Below are 13,223 nucleotides of genomic sequence, written 5' to 3'. Positions count from 1 at the left end.
TATGTAAATGACGCTGAAACTGAAGTGTTCATGAAATAGTACATAAGTACATTTTAGAAGACTAGCAGTATACGCAGATAGCCACATGGATAGGTGCCCCATTTATGACGTTCTTATCTTCATCCTATTTTTGCTTCTATCTGTTATTAGCACAACAGTATCACGTTTCTACATCTGGGGATAAACCCTAGATCTTGTTTGGTCGCACCATGGTTCGAGCATTATGCAACCACCTTCAGTATAAGGTGAACCCAGAGATGTGAATTCTGGATGTGCTTCTACTTTGTTACAGTTCTTCATTTTAGGCAGTTTACTCCTCCCCCTTTTCATAATTCATGTCAGAGTAAATGTCAGAGAAATTGAAATAACTAATGTAAGCATCCTGGAGGGAGAGACGCTAGAACATATATTTTCCTATCAATGTAGGAACATGTTCCTGGTTTGTTTCTAAAACCAGAAAGAAACTCTATCTTGTGTTGCATCATCGTCTCACAATATCTTCTACAAGCCAGATCGATTCATTAACTGGAAAAGCAGGTATCACCGGAGCGAGGGAAACGGTGATAGCACATATAGGCGTAACGGAGGCGTGTTTTCCAATGGGTAAGTCTTCCAGTATCACATTATGGTATGCATTCCCACAGAATCGAGGACCAATCTGTTTTAATAGCTCTTTGTACACGGCATCAACTGGGAATTGTAAGGCTGCAAGGTATTATACGTTAAAGATTCACAATGTAAAACAACACCATCAACCTATTTCAGAATACGTGAATGATACATGTTTTATACAGCAGTAAAAATAGCATCCTAAGGCGAAGGCCCCTTCTTGACTCGTGGACAGTGACAGCATTAGTAAACTCGAGGTAATGACCAGACCTGAGCATACAGAGAGGCCCCTAAGGTTTACCCACCATAATTCATCGGCGCACAAGACAGTGCGTATCAGTTAAAAAGCAGGACCAATAATGTAAAAAAAAACTAATAAGTACCTACGTGCACATGGACAAATCAATGACTGAAATATAACAAATGGCAAAATAAAAACTTTGGCGATCTGCTATATTGTTTAATTTATTATGCAATGTCCTCTAAATGTCATTGACCACAAAAAAACCACAGTTGAATCCGAGGACTGCTTGACCAAAGTCTGTCTACTTTGAACTCTGCAGACTTGCTGAGTCATTAACAGCAGGACTATCCAACTCTGTTGAATATAATTATAATTTGGGCCAACAAAAAATATATTGCAGTCCCAATTGCTGGCTCTATACATGTGCAAAGACATTCTAACTTCTCAAGACCCCGCCATCATCCCAAGACAGAGCTGAAAATTGTGTGTGTGTGTGTGGGGGGGGAGGCTTGGACTACAGCGTTGACATGCAGGGTTGGCATTGGTGCAGCTCTCTTGGTAATTTGCAGACTATATGAATTATTGAAATCGTAAACCTGCTCACTAACCCGAGGCAGGAATTCTGTTGATGATCTATGGAGCAGAGAGAGACATATAAAAAGGGGTTGATTACTAGTGAATCAATTTTAAGTCATCCACAATGGTTGCAGTTTTCTTATTATATGGGTTAGCGCGTTTTGATGTGGGTTTGCAAAATGATCTCCAACCAATCCCTCGTTAATTGTCTAATTAGAATTAGGAGCTGTTGAGGGATCCATGGGTGGTCCTTTGTGACATTCATATTTTGATTGCCATCTCGAGATAGTTCTTGCAAGCTATGTATATGTATCAGGGTGTGCATTTAATATTCATGTGTGTGGGCTTTAACCAGAAATATGCATGAATCGATTGTGTCACTCCAGTTTATCCTGATGTGGACACCATGGGACATGGCTTTACCCTCAGATCAAGCTGAAAAAGGCCTTTCATGCTAGTTTTGGAATGAATTAATGAATGAGATGGGCCTTTGGTGAAGGTCACAAACATTGTGAGGACCCCATAGGAAATTTGGAAAGGTTTACCCAAACCAGGTGCAAGAGATGATATTCTTAAGATATTCTTAAGATTCTTCATTATTTTGTCTTTTCTGCACAGTCACTATTGACAGAAACACTAATGGTGCAGTATGCAATTCGGTTTTATGTTCTTAGATGGACAGGTTTTTTTTTTTCACTGAGTTTTTTGCCGAATATTTTAGGCTGAAACAAATCATTAAAATGTTTTTTTTAGGGGGGGGAGTTCCACCCCAAGCCTCCCCTTCGCTTTTATCTAGTGCCTATTCCCCACACCCACTACACCTTATATCCCTTACCCACGCTCCCGCCCATATATTGCGATTCGTTTTATCGGCTGAAACATTTCAGCAAAAATCTCTGAAAAAAAGGCCTGGTGATGTCTTGTCGTCATACCATGCAATTCAATAAGATTAATTTCTTATGTACAGGAAGGCACCTTAACCCGATGGCCTCCCTAATATTCTATGACTGGCTGACCAAGAATGGTGGTCTTGTGTGCTGTAGCCATTATTTAAAGACTTTGTGCTCAGCACTGCATTTCAAAGAGGGCAAGGAAGTTACATTGCTGAAATCCATTAAATTGAGACGGGTAAAACAATCGCTGGATAAAGTAGGGAACTTGTTTGATATGCCCCTGATGATGTATTTCTTGACAAATGCTGGTAGTGCCCTTGCTGGGGTAACAGACTGCAGGTCTGGGTCCAGTGTGTAAAATACATTTACAGTTTCCTCTGCAGCATCTACAGAGGTCTATGTATTGCATATAGATCCACTATTATTTAATGTTGAATATTAAGACCTGCATAATATTCAACATCAACTAATATGTGCATCCTGCCTAAACATAGATGATACCACAGTGTAATAGGCAACATCATTTGATCTACAGAAACTCGCATAAAACAGGGATAATGCACTTCCCACCAATGTCAAATAGATCAGATCCACATAATTTCCCCGGGGAACATGCACATATTGAAGGGGGTTTGGCAGCACAGGCATCGTGATAACTCAAGAGAAGCACCATGTTGGTCTTATATTTTGGCAGAGACCACAGTCAATTATGAAGACACTATGACAACATTATAGAGCAATGATAGAACATTTCTGACTTCACAGGCAACTGCTGGGTGAAAAACAAATGAAATGACATTGGACAATACACATTTCTACATACAGATATACCTCAAAAAAACAGCCTGACTTTTAGGGTAGTTTCACAAGAGCACATGACAGTAACAATCACAGATTATACTTCAACTATCATAGTCGGGTGTAGACACTTGAATTCTTAGTAAATCTGAGCATTAAACACAGTATTAACATTCTTGGACACTAATTGGTGTAGATCATACTTTGGTGTAGAATAGGAACATGAGCTGTGATCATGCAATAGGTCTACGTATACAGAAGATTCATGCACAATGCTTAATACACTGTTGCTGAAACATTTTGCAGGATACGGTCTGAATTTAGAAAATTGTAATTACCCCACTCTTCTTGAGGATGGAGGACTTCATGTACTCTCTATGAAGATTTGTTTCACCCAACTCCCATTAGTGTTAGTCCAATGAGGCTGGAAGAAAATTGTGGAAAGTTATTTTCGGAAGTACATGTGTAAGTTTCCTGCACAATATATTATAAATTAAGGGGCACTTAGCTATCAAATAATTGTAACAGTTTGATGGTTGTAATGAAACAGAGTAGACCCCACAAAAGACTGACACAATTCAACACCGTTTTATTAGGCACCTTGGTTCTTCCCTAATTTCATTGGTTCCTTGAGTGGGTGGGCATCTCCTGCTAAGCCCGCTGAATAGCATTAAGGCAGACCCAAAGTTACACTTCCAGAGGAGAGGAGGTGCAGAAAAAGGTCAACATCTTCTCCCAGATGTGAGATTTTCGTAGCAGCAATATAGTTTTTTTCTAGGTGTCTGCCCACCTCCCAGCCCAGGTGTCTTGGTCCTGAAGTCCCCATCCCATTCCTTCTTTCTTACTTATTTCCTGAATGTATGCTTGTGCTTCTGTGGCCTTAGTCTTGTCCTGACAATGTTATTCTCTCCGACTCCTGTCGGGCCTCCTTCAATTTTCACCATATAGTCCCTCTTTACTCACACAACTGGCATAGTTTGCATGTGTCCCTGACTTCACATCCTTCTCCACCACTTCAGTCTCAGTTTCTCTATTTTATGTTTCTCGACAAATCCTTGTCTCAGACTAAATCTGTTCCCCTCCTCCTGTTTGTTGCAAATCCACCTCTCCTTGATCTCAACTCTTTCTTCCCCTCCTCGCCTCGAGCTGTTCTCTATATTCTGTTTCCACCTCTTTGCCCCTTCCCTCCTCCCCCCTATGTTCTCCAGCGCCTCATGCAGCCAAACCTCTGATGTGTTCCCCTCTGGTCCTGTGTCTCAACAACCTCCCTTTCTTCTTTCGAACTTCCTATCCCACTCAGCCTCTCCTAAACCTCCTTATTCTCTGTGTCTCTGATCCACTCATCTCGCTACGCCACACTCCCATACTTTGACGTTCACATTGTGAAGCCCACTCCCCTGTCCCTAAGGCTGGGCTTTTCCAACGGGTTGGTACTTGGGTGTTATTTACTTCCCTAGCCAGGATTGACATGGTCTTAATTGTGCTAACCTTTCTGGTGTTCTCATTTAATGTGCGTGCTTGCGGTGGGCAGCAGTGATGGAGCATATACTAGGCAAGTCCACCCGTTTGTCTTTAGAGCACTCCCATGGATGTACACAGTTGCAAAGCCCCCGGGCTGGTCAATGCAGCATTTCTGGTGACACACACCTGCTAGTTCCAGTCGAATGCTGCAGGGTTGAGTCTCCCTTCTTGTCTCCTCTCAGAATGACTTATTGCATTCAATCTTGAAGGGAACAGGGTCTGAACATTGTGGGACCCTCGCTTACTACTACTGATTGACATTACATGTTGCACTTTAAGCCATTAGGTCCAGGAGCACACACGACTAGCATAGGGTTGTTAGTGTGGCCATGTCATCGTACGCCAACCGCTCCCAGGTCCAGCATCATATAGCGGATGGCATTAGTTGGGCCCCATGGTCACCATGGTCACCTTCTCATACCCCCACGGATCAGGCAGGGGACAGCACCCAGAGCCATTGCACAAATAATATGTGAATTTAAGACTATAAAAACACATGAAGCAGGTACTCAAGGTACAGCATCGGAAAAAACTATAGCTTAACTGTGTCCTGTTGTTGAATGCTCACAAATATACATTTTGCAAATGTACCTTTGTGATGAATGCCATTATTTATTTTGTATTTAGTGGGCAAGGGTCATCATAACAGTAGAACGTTTTATTTTCAATGCAGGCACTCTGAGAAGTTAGGGATTGTTTAATATTGGCCCAACTCTAGTGAAACACGTGTATTCACATCTATGCGGCCTTTGCCACAGTATGGTTCCATTACAAAACAAACATTGTTTTTTATCATGTCTGCAAAGTACAAACCCACAGCAACGTACAAAGGAATACTTTGGCCACCCCCTGCATCCTTTGGAGTGGCGTCAGACAGCCCAGAGACGGTAGACAGTTCAACAAGTGAGACACATCTCGTTCCTCCTAGTAACAGAGCTGCTGATGTTTGTTTTGTGTGTTACCACGATTCAGGAATTGTGCCAAAAGAAGCTCTTAATTATGACTTTCAATTAAAGTTATATGCACTTTTATTAAATGTTTTTAAATGCCTCCACACACCCACGTCAATAAATGTCAAAGAAATTGTTAAATCTATTACACTAACTTTTATTTTATTTCAATTTTAGTATGCAGTACAAGAAGGAACAAAGAACCCATTGTGAAACTCCACGATTCTCCAAAACAGTAAATTCATTTAAACATTAGGTTACTTTTTGTAGTAAGGATTCTATTGAACTATGTACAACCAAACAAATGTGTCCACCTAAAGGATACCAACAGCGAATTTGTGTCCTTGTTGTTTCAAACCCCAATATTCTCAGGTGAGGAAACCCACTCATATTTTAAGATTGTGGCAAACAAAATTCCAAAGACTCAAAGAGCAATCAAACACTCTCAGTCACTCCTAACTGCTTCCTAAATAGCGATGCAGAAACAGATAACCACCTAAGATCGAAACTAGAGTCAAATGATGGCAAACTAAAGAACCAAACACTACTGTGAGGCTTAGGTTCACTGTCCCACAAATTCTAATTTCATCAACCACTGATTTAGTCATTAGCAGATCCTTCTTCACTCTCCGTTTTCCAAAAGATGTGTTCTTTCTCATTCCATGACGCTGCAAGTTTGGCTGATTTTAGGATAGACCCACTTTGTTATGGCCCTTTTGTTACCATGCCACTAACTTGATTGCAGGCTGAGGGTGGCCATGAGAGCCTTTACATTTTAGAGGAGCTAAGCCCCTGCCGGAAGTTCGAGGTGAAGCACTAAAACCCCTCAATTATTTTTGCTTTCAATATTGTGATGAATCCCAGGAGGTCGTCATTGCTTCGGAAGGGGGAGTCCCTTCCCATGAGGCCAGGTAGGTGAGGCTGCTACCCGATAGCATCCCTGGGGGTGGTACTCAGCAGGTTGATCTCATGTAAGGGGAAACCCCCTTTGGGACCAGCGACAACCATATCGGGAGAACCTGGTATCCCTACAATCCCCCACCTCTCCTCCACCACCTCCCTCTCCACCCCTTCCCTCCAATGCCATTTAGTAAAACAAAAGTAGAGGGTGCTGAGCCGAGGAAGATCTCTAGTGAGTTACAACATCAGAAATCATTCAGTAGTGGGATGAGGAGGGGGTGGGGAGCAGTACAGAGTACGTACCAGAACCACTTTGCCAGTGGCCTTTTCCTTATTTAAAATATACCACAGTGGACACGATTAAAGGCCAAGCCAGTGGTGCCAAAAAACCTAGGATTTAAAATATACAACAGTGGGCATGGCCGAAGGCTGTGGCCAGTGGTGCCAGAAAAATGATGATATAACAAGACCCTTGAAATTCAAGGAAAAAACTTTAAAGTGCAGTTAAAGTGACTAAACCGAACGTAACAAAATCCTTGAAATTCAGCATATTGGGAAACTCAGGAGCGGCTTAACTCTGCGCGTTCACTTTGCAAAGCCCAAGAGCACATATATATTATAAGAGAAGGAAGTTACAATGTCATACAAAATGGCATTATGGGGTCATATGACATTATGGGGGAGATCAACGGGAATGCGCTGAGTTAAGCTGCTCCTGAGTTTATGTTATTGATTCATTTTATATAGTGGGTATTTATAATGCCCCTTTACAGCAAATGGTGTTTCAAGGCGCATCAAGACAAAAGGCGGGGTACAGGGATGAAAAAATCAAAACAAAACCATTGCTACTAGGACTTCAGACATTCGGATCGTGCAAGTGCAGAAACATGAAATGAAGGGGAGAGGGGGAGGAGGGGAACGTGCAGGACGGGGAGGAAGGAGCAATACTTAAGGAGGGAGGGAGGATAATGCTACATTAATGCAAACTGAAAAGGTTCAAACACAGCACAAGGCTGGGAATGAAGAGTGGGGGCGCAATTTGCGAAAGCCTCACCTCATGGTGTATGGGGCTACGTCAAGTATGCAGGTACAAGTAGGTAAATGCAACATTGGAATGCCTCACCACATGGTGCAGGGGCTACGTCAAGTATGCAGGTACAAGTAGGAAAATGCAACATCGGAATGCCTCAGCTCATGGTGCAGGGGTATACATCAAGTATGCAGGTACAAGTAGGAAAATGCAACATCGGAATGCCTCAGCTCATGGTGCAGGGGTATACATCAAGTATCGCCTCATGGTTAAGATTAAAAAAAACAGAACAGGGCTGAGAAATGTCAAACCAGTGAATAAAAGTAGCTAAAATGCTAAATACATCACAGGACTGAGAAATGTCAAAGCAGTGGTTGCAGGTAGGTAAAAAGCAAAACACAGCACAGGCTGCGAGATGTCAATCCAGTCGTTGCAGGTAGGTAAAAAATGCAAAACACAGCACAGGCTGCGAAATGTCAAACCAGTGGTCAGAGCTCACTGCATGTTATGGGCAACTTCAGTGGGTAAAAGACAATATTTGTTGACAGAAGCAGTGGAGGGGCAGTCTTTCCATGTCATGGTGAGTAGCAATATGGGCAACCAGCCAGATCGGTCTGGTTTGCTGCGTCGAGTGGACTAGGTCAAAGTTGCAAGGACAGGCGAGCGTGCCAAGGCTGTTTCTTATGAGAAAGGGAACGCAGCGTCCCCGGTAGCCAGCGGATGCCTTGGTTGCACCCGGAGAGCACTGTGAAAAGAGATGTTAGGAATAACAGGACAGACAAGAAGGCATCGGAAAACTCATACCGTAACGTGGAGATGGCAGGCTGATCTAAGAGGTCCTTGGGTTGTGCTCATGACTGTAGGTTGATGTAGTGAGAGTTAAGGTGACTGATTACAGACGGCAGGCAGGCAGCTTGCCATGTGCAGTGGTGAGGGAGTAGTGTAGTAGGATGGAAGGAGAGAATAAGCTAGGAAGTGCAGACAAGGTAAAAGAGGGGGGAAGATCTTGTTACCTTATGATGTGAAGATGATACAGTGCAGCACCTCAGAAAGAACGTCAACACGGGAACAGGTAAAGGAGACATAGGAGGTGGCTCTGCTGCGCCGTCTTCACCCGGACATGCCCAGACAGGGTAGGTAGATGCCCTATAAGTGGCCATTCGAGGGGGGGTGGCATTGCTTGCCGGCTCCCAGGCCCACAGTGAGCAGATGCGAGCCCCGGCCAACCTGCAGTCTGCAGAGGCGGGGTCAGCGAGGACAAAGGTGTTTCCAGTCCTCGAGGTTGCACGGCAGCCATGAAAGAAAGGCACACCAGTAAAAAGGTTATATGGAGCCCAACACGGGCTCGAGGACTGCAGGATGATCTTCGTGGGAAGATGGCAGGAAAAATACATTTCTGGGCTTAGGTAGGTCCCCTGCAGTTGGCTTTTTTCCAATGCCCTGAATTTCAAGGGTTTTGTTGTGTTAAGTTTAGTCACCTTAACGGCAGTTTAGCTAAAGTTTTTGCTTGATTATATATGCATACATAATAAGTGATTGAAAGCAGTGTAAATCATTTTGTATTAATTAAAGGTTTTTTATGTTGTACTAAAAGTGCCGAGTTATGGGCATTATGGCTCTGGATTATTTGGCAGATAAAATCCACGGATACCTCCCGACCAACTCACTCAGGTGTGAGGATAAACTATTATTGAAAGTCCCACCATCTTCCTGTATGTCTTGGGGCGATCGGAGATTCGCAGTCTATGGACCCAAAACATGGAATAGATGACTTTTGGAAAATGGGGATGTGAAATCATTGTCTCAATCCAGAAAAGTGTTAAAGACCCATTTATTGAAACGAATCGTATGTGAGTATGTAATGCTGCTCGTTCTGCATTTTAGTATTCCGGTCTTTCTACGGATAGTTGCTGTTCCATCTGCGCCAAAATACGATTAGGTTTGTCCGATGCGCGATACAAATAAATCAAAAATCAAATTTAAAGGCAATGCAAATATAGTGAAAAGAAAGACAGAAAGAAAGCTGAAGCTAGTGCAAAGAAGCAAAACAATGGGAAACGTGAGGGTGCAGTGGGAGACACAAGAACAGCTGAACAGCAGAGTTATTGACAGATTGTAAGGGGGAACATGCAGCAGCTGGGAGACCATGCAGAAGATGCGAGCAGTATTCAGGACACGAGCCTATTAACCTATTAAGCGCAGGTATACGCATCTGGGTAGACTGCAGAGTAAGGCAGTGGCAGCGTTTCTGAATAGTTGAAACCAAAAAGTGTGATCAAGAGAAAACATACGAGAATACAAATACCATGAAGGATCGATAAAATGAGCAGAAGAAGAACGATGCAGCACGGTGGGGAAAGCGAATATGCGAAGGTGAAAGACGAGAGTGGGCAGGCGGGTAGGAAAGAAACATACTTCCATTTTACAGTAATTAAGATGAGGTGAGTGGGAATGTGTCCAATGTCTAAGAGCGAACAGGCAGCTAGAGAATGTAGCAGAAAGATGATGAGAGAAGGAAGAAAGAACACAGAGTGTGGAACACCATGCTGGGAGCAGTGAAAAAGGGCCACCCGCCCCCGGTGCAGAATAGGAATGACCGGAGTGGTAGAAGGATAGTCAAGAATGAGCAGAGCCTGAAATGCAAGGAATAGAGCGATCCACTGCTGCAGGCATAGCCAACAGAATGACAAGAGATGGCAGTTTATCATGAGGACCTGAAGTAAGAAAACGGGCAACCAGTAAGAGAGACATGTAGCGGAATGAGCAGAATAGAAACCAGGGCAAGGTGAAAGACAGCGAGCATTCAGGGGGCTAGATGGCAGAGTAGGTGCCACTGCAGAGGTTCGGAAAGAAAGTGGCAAAGAGATATAGGGTGGTAATTAATGGCAATATATGGGCCAAGGAATGGCCCTATAGGAATAGGAAGAATTGAAACATAATTTATAACAATCTGTAATTGGTATAACACGCTTTATACCCAAAGGTTTCTAAGCGTGGACCCGGGTATCGAACCTGTGACAAGCGTGTTGCCCCTGAGCTATCCTCCCGAGACAAACATGACGGAATGCTCCTTCCTATTCTTTCGGTGTATTTTTCCTACTCCGAAGAGACAGCAGATCCGGGAATAGACAAGAAAAATCGGTGTGCACAAATGTCAATGAAAGAGAAGATATAAGGGCCAGCCAGCTATCTCTCACTGAGAGGGTTGAAGGAACCAGAGAGTCCACACCGGGTGCCATGACGCCAGGCGAAATGTGCAGGGGTGATGGCCATGCTGCAGCCCAACAGGTGCACGTCCAGCAGTGGAAGATCATGATCTGGGTGGTACTGACTGAATGCCCAAGAGAGATTGGTACACTCTCGGAAATATGATTTCATGGTGATTGGCCCAGCAGTTGGGGGGTCATTTCTCATGAACTGGGGGTCTGGTCTGGTTGCCTCATAAAAGAAGTGCCTCCTTTATATTTACAGTATATACAGAGTACCAAACCAAATGCCAGTGGAAAACATCCAGGTTTAATAAAATAGTGCATTGTACCCAATTGACTGAATAAATAAATCAGATCGAAGTACGTGTTCACTATTGAAAATCCAGTGCACCGCTCAGCGCAGATCTCGGTGCTTACATTTTAAAACAGACCCCGGTTCATGTTTATTCAGCAAAATGTAGTTCGAAAGAATTTAAAATGTTGTGTTTTGCATAAAAATATTCTGAGAGATAACATTTCCTATTGTATTATTACTTACAAAAAACATTTTTGAAATCAAAGACACAAACATCGTGAATCTTTACAGCACAAACTGCAAACTCAAAACGTTCTATCGTGTTTTACCTTTTATTAAAACACAATTGCATCGTCTTGGTTCTCTTTCGCTGCTGTTCGCTACTTGCATTATAATATCATGAGCTATATTTGACAGGGTCGCCTTGTGAAATGATCTCCTGCGATACGAAGGCATCTCTCACAGCACAGAAGTCGCGCTGCAATGCACGTGTCAAGTGGCCAGGGCATATTATCACTTTCCTTCATCTTCTGAGTATCATATGCGGCGAGTCATCGTCTTACACCGTCTTCGCCGACCCCCATCCATTTATTAAATAGCGTCGAGTCACGTGACAGGCGTAGGAAAGTACAGTGGAAAGGCAACTCGGGGTCACGCCGCCAACGATGGCGCGAATGCGATCCGCCACGCTGAGCGCAGGCCGCTGAGGTACAGCCGCCCGTGAGCGTTCCAGTAAAGGCCGCGCGCAGGGATTGTGGGAAAGGTTATGTTTATGTCCGGTTCTTTAAAACGTTATTCAGGTAGTGTAAAGTTTTCTGTCCTATTTCCCCGCTCAGTCAAGGCCTGCATTCCATTTTAGTATTACTTCAGCGTTATTATGTGTCATGAAGTCGGTCTACAGCAACCTTGCAGAGCAAGCCAAGGTCACCAGTGGGGCTAGGGAAGAGGGCAAGCAATGCAAACCTGTGCGTGGATTCGAGCGTACACACACAGCTGAGGTAAGAGAATAAGACAACTTGGCGACAGACACAATCGATGGCAATAGCTGAGAAACGCCAATCCCGATACAGATTTAAACCCAAACAAGAATTCTTGACAGAATTTCATATAATAATAGGGGTATGTAGTCTAGTGATTGGGAATGAATGAAAGTGCATGGGTTTTCTTACAATTCGCCCACATTTTTCTGTGTTGAGTAAAGGAGAGCATCACTTACTTTACTCGGGGCTTTGAGGGCCTGCCGTGAAACCAGGGCGTCTCCTAAAGGCACATGACATCAATATTGCATGTCTGCTGACGCTACTGTGCTACTGTAGGAGTGGCTGGCTACCCACACCGCTTACTGTCTACTGTCTCTTGTGCTATTTTAAACTGTGAAAGCTACAGGCTGGAATAAGAACTGGCTCGTAATAGACTTGGTTTAACTTTATATCTTCCCTTAAGCCCACCCGGAAAGCTGTGTGTGTGCAGCGTTAGGACGGGCAGTGCTGGGAAGTGCTGGGCTGGCGGACCGAATGGCGCCAGGACCAGCACCTTATCTTCTGGTGTTGTCGTCACCAGAGCAACTGCTCCCCCAAACGAGGAAATGCCTCATTTGGTGACCCCTTATGCAATCGTGGGGGCTAGGGAAGTACTGTGAACATTCCATGGACTGATTTTGAAAGCCCACTTGAAAATGTGCTTAGAATCCGTGGTTGCCTACATTGCTCAGAATCTTACTTTATTTTTCCCACTGATCCAGTACTAATGTATGCTTCATCTTAGATTTCGCTATTTTGTGAAACCCCCCTGCGTATACTGTACTGCAATAAATATTATTAAATGTTTTCTTATGATTTGTTAAATTCTAACTACCAAGGTTCTGCTATATGATCCGTACAACGTGCCATTGCTACCGAGCTAGGGCTGTGGTAAGAAAATATAATAATCGCAATAATGATCATGTAGTATAGCGTGCAGTCATTGGAGCGATTACAATTCATCCTGCATATGCTCTTTATTATGCATTAGGTTCTTGGTCCATTAGGACATCCAGGGCCTAAGTTACTAAAAGTTTAGCGTGGCGCAAAGAGACTTTGCTCCTCAAAAGTACACTTTGCGCCACACAAAATGATTTTTTCTGATTCACACATCAGACTGTGTGCTGGCCCTTCCCACTTTGCGCCCTGTTTGAGCACTTTGATGGGCATGCACGGGAA

At 43.6% G+C, this 13,223-nt stretch overlaps 1 protein-coding gene across 2 annotated transcripts in view; it reads right to left on the bottom strand.

Moving 5' to 3' along the window:
* KLF12 (KLF transcription factor 12) overlaps positions 1 to 13,223 on the bottom strand; it is a 1,402,590-nt gene that overhangs the window by 965,714 nt on the left and 423,653 nt on the right. For both annotated transcript variants that reach the window (XM_069639836.1, XM_069639835.1), the window contains exon 3: positions 3,459 to 3,544. In XM_069639836.1, coding sequence (XP_069495937.1) covers positions 3,459 to 3,488 — 30 coding nt within the window. In that variant the 5' untranslated portion in view covers positions 3,489 to 3,544. The remainder of the gene's footprint in view (positions 1 to 3,458; positions 3,545 to 13,223) is intronic.

The sequence above is a fragment of the Ambystoma mexicanum genome, chromosome 7q, assembly GCF_040938575.1.
Source record: "Ambystoma mexicanum isolate Mex_15411 chromosome 7q, UKY_AmexF1_1, whole genome shotgun sequence".
NCBI lineage: Eukaryota > Metazoa > Chordata > Amphibia > Caudata > Ambystomatidae > Ambystoma > Ambystoma mexicanum.
Note: the sequence above shows the minus strand (reverse complement) of the source record. Positions and strands in the feature narration are given on the sequence as shown.